Source organism: Manacus vitellinus, unplaced genomic scaffold, assembly GCF_001715985.3.
Source record: "Manacus vitellinus isolate BGI_N305 unplaced genomic scaffold, ASM171598v3 scaffold_45_pilon, whole genome shotgun sequence".
In the NCBI taxonomy this organism is placed as follows: Eukaryota; Metazoa; Chordata; class Aves; order Passeriformes; family Pipridae; genus Manacus; species Manacus vitellinus.
This window is the reverse complement of record NW_021940571.1, coordinates 1,902,377-1,910,720: the sequence shown is the minus strand read 5'-3', so window position 1 is coordinate 1,910,720 and position 8,344 is coordinate 1,902,377. Positions and strand designations below refer to the sequence as shown.

The 8,344-nt window shown below is 38.8% G+C and overlaps 1 protein-coding gene across 1 annotated transcript in view; it reads left to right on the top strand.

The window, feature by feature from the left end:
- Positions 1-909: 909 nt before the first annotated feature.
- IFT80 (intraflagellar transport 80) overlaps positions 910-8,344 on the top strand; it is a 29,895-nt gene continuing 22,460 nt past the window's right edge. The window contains exons 1-4 of the mRNA XM_029962322.1: positions 910-1,004; positions 1,752-1,973; positions 5,030-5,140; positions 6,855-6,923. Coding sequence (XP_029818182.1) covers positions 968-1,004; positions 1,752-1,973; positions 5,030-5,140; positions 6,855-6,923 — 439 coding nt within the window. The 5' untranslated portion in view covers positions 910-967. The remainder of the gene's footprint in view (positions 1,005-1,751; positions 1,974-5,029; positions 5,141-6,854; positions 6,924-8,344) is intronic.

Sequence of the window (8,344 nt, the reverse complement as noted above, 5' to 3'; positions counted from 1 at the left end):
CTTGTTCTGCCCGCTGGTTTTCCTTCTTTGCATTCCCCCTATCCTGCTCTCTGGCATTGCTTCCCTGCATTCTCCCCATCCTCCTCTTTGGCGTTCCCTGCATTCCCCCTCCATCCTGCTCTCTGGCATTCCCGGCGCCCCCCTATCCTGCTCTCTGGCATTCCTTCCCTGCGCTGCCCCCATCCTGCCCACTGGTTTCCTTCCCCGTGCTCTCCCCCTGTCCTGCTCTCTGGCATTCCCTGCGCTCCTCTATCCCTCTGCTCCCTCGTCGCTGATCCCGATCTCCTCCTCTCCCGGCAGCTCCGGAGGGAGGAGGCGGTGTCCCGGAGTTTGGCGTCCCCCGGCCGGAACAACTCCCGGTTATTGCCCTATCTCTCCTAAAGCTCCAGCGGAGCCGCTGCTGGATCCCTCGGCAGCTCTACGGAGCGATCCATGGGATGGGTGCTGATGGATGTACCTGTGGGCGTTCAGCCCCCGGGGGCACGTACAGAGCGATTAAACCGTATTCAAAAATTACAGTGAAGTTCTGAGCTTGTCTTTGAAGGGAAAATGTTATTTTCCCTTCTACCCACCCTCCTGGCTGTGTGTCAGCACAAGGGAACTTCAGTGTTTCGACCTATAGCGTTTCAGACTTGGTGATCTTAAGGGTCTTTTCTAACCTTAACAATCCAAGGATTCTCTGTTCCCAGTATCACTTTTTCTTTAAATTGTCCACTCTGCTTATACTGAGCAAGATAATAATTTTACAGTTGGATACTGTACAAAAAAGGTCTGTTTTCATGCTTGTTTTCCCACAGTACTAATGTAATATTACTTCAAAACTTTTTATTTTAATATTAATGTCTTCCATTTTAATTTTGACTGCTTATATATATATGTATATTATGCTGCTAACATATATATATATTTATTTTCTTGTATTACAGTTCTAACATATGGTTTTTAATGCTCCACCTGAACAACTGAGATGAGACTGAAGACTTCGCTTTTAAAGGAACCAAAACATATCCTTTGTCACAGAAAAAAACACAGAACACCATCTTCATTCTGAATGGAATTCTTTTCCAGAAAATATTTCCTTATCATAGAAGTTACAGTAAAATGCAGGTGGCTTTTTGTTTCTTTTTCTTTTCTTCCCCTTGTCCTTCAGTGCAGCCTTTAAGCACAATATTTTAAGAAATATTAAATATTTTTTGAGTAATGACTTCACTTCAGAAGCTCTCAATATCTTGCTAGGAAGTTCTTGAGTTTCCCTTCTTATTTGTGGTGATAAATTAAAAGCTTTCCCAGACAGCAAATAAGAGCAGTGATTTATCTACCTGCACGTAGCAGACATAAACAAAACTGGAATTTTCCTATTAATATATTGGATGTATAGCAATTTATAATTTATGTGATAATAAAGCAACACTTTTGAATGACAGTTGGCTGTTTTGCCCTTGCATTGTGCACTCAGACCCTTCTAGAGGTGTAACCCAACATTTCAGCTGTGTTTCCATAACTTTGCATCATCACAGTAATTATATTTTTACATGAGAGTTTGCTTTATTTTTGGGTGAATTCCTGTCAGCTCTTTTCTTGCCACAAAAGAGCAAAAAAAGAAAGAAGACTCATAGTGTTTATGCAAAGCATTCCATGTAATCTCATGAAAATCATCTTCCTGTATCGTTCCTTCAGTTTTGCGTAGCTCGGATATTTTTGAAGCTTATTTTTACTGCTTAAAATGTCCCTGTTCCTTAATTGAACTGAACATAAGGAATTGGTGAGCTGTGTGGGATGGACAACAGCTGATGAGCTCTACTCCTGCAGTGATGATCACCAGATCATGAAATGGAACCCTTTAACAAGCGAGACAACTCGGGTGGTCAAACTTCCAGACGAGATTTATCCCATAGATCTCCACTGGTTTCCCAGGAGCATCGGTGGGAAGAAGCAATCCCATGCTGAGAGCTTTGTCCTGACGAGTTCTGATGGTAAGTCAGCCGAAAATATTTATCATTTCACACCACTTTGTGTTTCTGTCGCTCAAATACACGGGACGTTATTTTGGGAGCAGGAAGGTTTCAGGATTCCTTGGGAGGGGTGTTTTCCCTGCTCCTCCAAATCAAAAAATTGATTTTGCACACAGCCACATTTTTCTTCCTGCATGAATTTTCCTGCAGCAGCTTATTCCTGCAATTTTCCTGCAACAGCTAATTCCTCGGTGCTAAGAATTCCTGGAAACTCACTGAATCCAATGGAAAAGAAGTCTAATGTCTTTACAGGGTTGCACTAATTCCTGGTTGAACTCCAGATGTTTGTGAAATTAGAGCAAATGTAAATTTAATCCTCTTGGGTTTTCTTCTGAGATGCTTCTCTTGGGGGACATTGTTCTTTTACTTCCTACTTACATTGATCTCGTTGCTGTTTTTTTACAAAAGCAAAGAACATGCTCAGCTTTAAATTGCAAATTAAGCACAAATCATAAGTGATTAGACCTATTTTGTCACTTTTGATTGATGGTTTTACGTTGGGTCAGCATTTAAGAGTCTGAGAAATGAAATGAAGAAAACATACATGTTTTATATTCCGTATTTGAATGGGGTGTGAATCTCCCACTTGCAATTCCTCCAAAACTGGAGAGTCACTTTGAGATCGAGGACAGTTCTGCCTTCAGTACTTAATAAAAATAAAGGAGCAGTACCTTACAAACCTGAGCTGTAAAATAAGATTAAATCACTCCTACCTACTGCAGGCATGTGGCTAAAATTTTCCCTTTCCTGTGTTTAAGGCAGTCAGTTGTGATTTGAAACTCTCTGTTCCCTCGGTGTCAAGCTGAAGAACAGAAATCCGTGGGAACAAACGTGGCTTTTGGAGGAACCTGCACGTGTGAATGCAGTGACAAAAATCATTTCACTGTCATCACTTAGAAATTCAGGTGTTGGAAAAGTAAAGAAGCTGCAGAAGTATAGAATGCTGGCCATGAAAACTCGATCTGGCCCTGTTCTGCAGGAGGGTTGTGATACAGTTTTAAGTGGTGATCACGTTTTTTCCAGATGAATTCTCGGTGCCTGCTTTTATATGTAACATATTCTTCCCTGCAAGGCTACAATTTGCTGTTTCCCTATTTGAAAAGTGCCTTGTGAAAGAAGCAGGAACTTGTGGAGTGGGAAAAGATGCAAAAAAATTGGTAAAGGAGTTGGATGTTTCCCTGTATAAGAGGATTTTATCCCAGATTCCTGATAATTTGGCCTCACCAAAACCTTCAGGTCCTTGCCAGCTTCCTCTTCTTCCATCTGAATTTAGTTTTTATGTGTTGAGGTGTTGCTTAAATTTAATTTTAATTTCCCAGGGATTCTGCCTTGGTCAGTGAAAGCTGTTGGTTCAATATATAAAATGCCAGGGAATTCTTTATATCCTTAAAAATGTAATGGCTTGGAAGTGCTCACCACTTACTGCTGAGCACTGTAGGTGATGGCATGAGAACATTCATGTGATAAGAGGTTTAATTATTGTGCAATGAGAAAGGTCTGGGCTACAGATGGAACAAGTACAGAAAATAAACAGAAAATAAACCATGTTTTAGTGTATTAATTTAAGGCCATTTTTGCAATTTAATTGGAGGAAACACCATTGAATTCCTCTGAATCCAGTTATTACTTGTCCTTGGAAAATGAGATTCTCAGACCTGAGAGATGATCTATAGGTGATACATTAATTAGATAAGATGTAATTTATAACTATACAGTAATGGAATGCTTTAAATTAACCCCCTGGAAGTGTCCAAAGCCGGGTTGGATGGGACTTGGAGCAACCTGGGATAGTGGAAGGTGCCCTTGGATAGTGGAATGAGGTGAGATTAAGGTCCCTTCCAACCCAAACCATCCTGGAATTCTATGATATTTTAAATATATCAATAAACTGATTTATCCAAACCATACTCTTCCCATCAGTGTCAAAAATCCTTTCCTTGGAAACCTTGCTCTGCCACAGATTTTGGATGTTGGTGCCTTTTTGTTCAGGTGCCTAAAAGTAAAAAGCAAAGTGTGATTGTATCAATTTGCCTGATCCTGTGGAGAGCCCTGGTGTTTGTTTATGGTTATTTAGTGACAGATCCACCAGAATGCCTTTCCTTGGATTTAGTTTGGCTTTATTTGTTATTTTTGGGATGTTCTGTTTTGTCTCTACGTTCTGGGCGCTCTGGAACATCCTTGTAGTGCTTCACTGGCTGGCAGGTTAAATCAAATAATATTAAAATAATTGGATTTTAGAGTAGTTAATTGGAATCCCTGGGCTGGTTTAAGCCATGCATTTGTTCTGCCACATGTTTCCAAGCCCTCTTTGTCTGCTCTTTGGTCTAATTTAAATTTGGTCTTCCTGGATTTCAGCAACATCCCTCATTTGGAAAGAGACACTTCCTCCTGCTTCTGTTGAAATCATTAATAGCTTTGTTTTTGGCTGCTCTGAGTTTCCATCACAGCTCCAGAAGGCAGGAATATTTCCCTCACCCGTGGTTGGATTGTTCCAGCTTTTCCAGTATTTTGGGATTGAGTAGATTCAGATGGTTTTTGGATCTTAAAAAAAAAAAAAAAATACCACCAAAACCAACCCAAGGACACTCTGGGCTGCACGTGGAGCTCCCAGACACTGCAACAACATCAGGCACTTGTGTCCTTAGAGGGATTTGCAAACTTTTGAGGGACATAAGAAAAAGAAATAGGTAAAACAGAAGTTACAGATAAAGAAGGGAAATAAATACAACACTGGGGCTGGTTTGCAGGTTGTTCTGCAAGAGCTCGTTTGTTTGGGGTGATCAGAGCTGGGAACAATTTTATGTTTTATTCTTTTTCTTCTTGCTGGTTTCTTGTTTTGTCTGTTTTTAACAGAAGGTAACATCATTACAGCAATATTATATGATTTAATCAATAATTTGATATAGTAATTTAGTGTACACAATTTAATTCTGTATTTAATAATTTTGTGTATTATTTTATATATATAAAATCATACACACATATATAAATTACATGTGTTTTTTTAATGTCTTTAGGGAAGTTCCACTTGATTTCCAAGTTAGGAAGAGTGGAGAAAAGTGTGGAAGCACATTGTGGGGCTGTGCTTGCAGGAAGGTGGAATTATGAAGGAACAGCACTGGTCACAGGTGAGCATTTGTACATTAATGAAGTGGTTTGAAACCTCAAATAGCAGAAGAACTCTCTGAAAATCAAACCTTCTGGTTTTTTAATACAGTATTTCATAGTTTAAATTGTAGTTGCATTGAATTTAAATGAATAAAACTGAGTGTCTTCAGTGTTCACACACTGCTTGAAATTCTGTGAGAAGGGGGAAAATGGAAACACAAACTCAACAATAGAAATGAAGTTACTTTTTTTGGTCTTAATTATCACTGAGGCTGTTATCATCTTGTTTAATAGAAGTTAGTTTTACACTAATTAATTCTATTTTAGATTAACATTGTCTATTTTAATTAATAGAAGATCTGCTAAAAACATTCCTCTTTTTTAGTGGTCCTATTTATTAGATGTCACCCTTTTTACTTTAAAGTAAATGTTTTTAATATCAGAGTGCTTGGATGGTTTTGTGGCTGTTCTGAACTTCATAAAGGAGAATATTTGATTTATTTTTCTCTACCTTTTTCCAAAAAAGGCTACTAAGTTGGTCCATTTCTATCCCTGCACATTTGGGAGTTTTTTAGCCAACAAAGTTTCAAAGCATCTTGAATATTCCTTTTTCTTCCTTAATTATCAGGAATGGTGTAATCACCTGCAGCCTGTGAGTGATCTCCCAATGTTTCCATCTCTACACCCTTTCTGTCCTAAATCTTTTTGATAATTAGTTGCTTTTTGGCATTTTTTGTCAAAAACTTGCATCTTGGTGTTCAGGGGAACTGATGAAACTCCCTGTGAGCAGCTCCTTGCTGGATTCCTGTTGGTGTCAGGATTCTCTGCAGCCTCCTGTTGATCTGGGACAGCTGATTCCTCTGGACAAATTCCAACTCAGTCCACAAGTACTGAAGATAATTTTGGAGCTGCTCATTTCCAGACTCAAGTCTGACTCTAAAAATGCTGCTTCAAGGAACTCTGTCTGGCTTGTTCCTCTGAAATCCCACAGGGAGAGAAATATTGTTCTTTTTAAAGGCAGATTTGCCTCAGGAAATTCTCCAAAGGAAAAGTCAAAACTGCCTTTTCAAAATTGCCTTTTGAACCCTTTATTTTGTTGTTTGTTTGTTTTTTTGTTTTGTTTTGAGACTGGATGACACTTCTTAGGAGTGTGGGAATTCATCACTATTTCCACTTTGAGATCATCAACTGCTCTCATACCACAGCTAGACTTTAAAGAGGAGCAAATCACTGATACTGCATCCCTCAAAATATTTTTGTGGCTGCATTTCCACAGCATCAAGTGTGCACAAACAAGATTTTAAAATTACCATTTATTTTGCATTTTTTTAAACACTTAAAAGCTACACTGGGCAGATCCAAAAACCTGAAACGTGGTAAGGAAATTACCTTTGAATGGAAGAATTCCATTAAGTTTCTGGGAGCACCTTTTTCCTCATTAATTGGATCTGGGAGGCTTAAATTGCAGGGCCAGAGCTGTACATTTTAAATATGAGAGCACACCAGGAAATCTGTGCTCTTAATCACAGAAGGGACTTGTTCACAGTAACAAAATCACCATCTTAAATACTTTTTCCTTTAATATATTTTCTATTTGCATGTTTGGAAGACTAAATAAAAGGTATGACCTGTAAGAAGACCTGGATTAATTTTAACTCGAGTGTTTCCTAGGTAGGAAGTTTGTTAGATTTAATTGTTGCACTGAATTTGATGATTTCTCTGCTCATTTTTCAGTGGGTGAAGATGGCCAAGTGAAAATCTGGTCTAAGAGTGGAATGCTGAGATCCACTTTAGCTCAGCAAGGTAAGATCATTTCCTTAAAATTCTATCAGAACTTTTTAATTTGGGTTGGTCTAAAATCCATTTAAACAACAGACCCTGAATCTGGCAGTGATGGTTTGGTGACAAGTCTTCAGGCCTAGAAAAACTTAATTAAAATTAAGTGTAAATTACAGTTGAACTGCATTTACTAAGGTCTTAGAAAATCTTATTTTAACAAAGAATTCTCCAAATGAAAAGTTTTATTGCAGTAATTTTAGACAGCAGCCTCAGTTCCACCCCAAGGATTTTCTGCTATTTCAGTGAAGGCACTTGAGCTAAATTTTGTTTTTCAGACTTCATACATGGAGCCCATGTGACATGCTGACATTTTTGAAGAAACCACATGCACCTGGGCTTGGGTTAAATGTCAACCCCTTATCTCTCTTTCTGAAACAAATTATCTAAATTCTTTCAACCTGTGGAAGGCATTTTAACCACAGGAGTGAATGTAAAGTGTATTTCAGTTCTTTTAAGGAAGTTCACAAGCAGATGTGATGTTTTTCACGCTTACAGTGTACAAAGATAAGCCAACTGAACTAGAATTTTTGAGAAAAAAATACAAACTGAAGCACACAATCTTCACTATTTTTCAGTTGATACGTTTTCAAGGGTTTTGTGCTTAATTGAGCTTATTTGAGATTCAATAGAGATTATAAAGGAGGAGTTATATTCTAGCTTGAAGTAGGAATTGTCACTGGTTTCTGAGTTTCTGGTGCAGTACAAAAGTGCAGTTGAGTCCCCATGGAATAACTGTCATCTCATATTTGTGTTTTTAAGATAAGCTCCCATGAGGCTCCAATACCCTTTAAATTGAATTTACAGAATGAGAATCCCACGGACTCCTTTGTGGGATAAGGGTAGGATTCTGCAGAAATGACATTTTTTTTTTAGGGGAGGTATAACATGTTTGAGCTCATTTTTCACTTCCTTTATCATTCCCATTGCACATATTCTTTTAACTCTTTGTATTAGAAATGTGTTTTCAGGCTCTCCTCTTTGGACGGTGCTCCACGTGCCTCTTCTGTCTTTGGATTTTATTCACTACAAAACCATGGACAGACATTTTCCCCTTCTTTAGCTTTTTCAGTGCTTCCATGGAGCATTCCAGCTGTGCATCCAAGCTGGTGGGACCCCATGGCCTCCCCTGCTGTAGTGTTGCTCTTATGGCTGTGTTTGTTCCTTGAGCCACTTCTTCATCCTTAAATTCTCCCAATATTCCTTTTGTTCCTCCTTCTTACACTGAACTGCTGTATTTGGGATTCCAGCTGAGACAATGCACTGATGTATTTGGATGAGGTAACTCTTTTTCATGGATCTCTTTGGTGTGTCTTGGTAACCCACAGGATTATCATGGAATCCCAGACTGTTTGGGGTTGGAAAGGACCTTAAAGATCATTTCATTC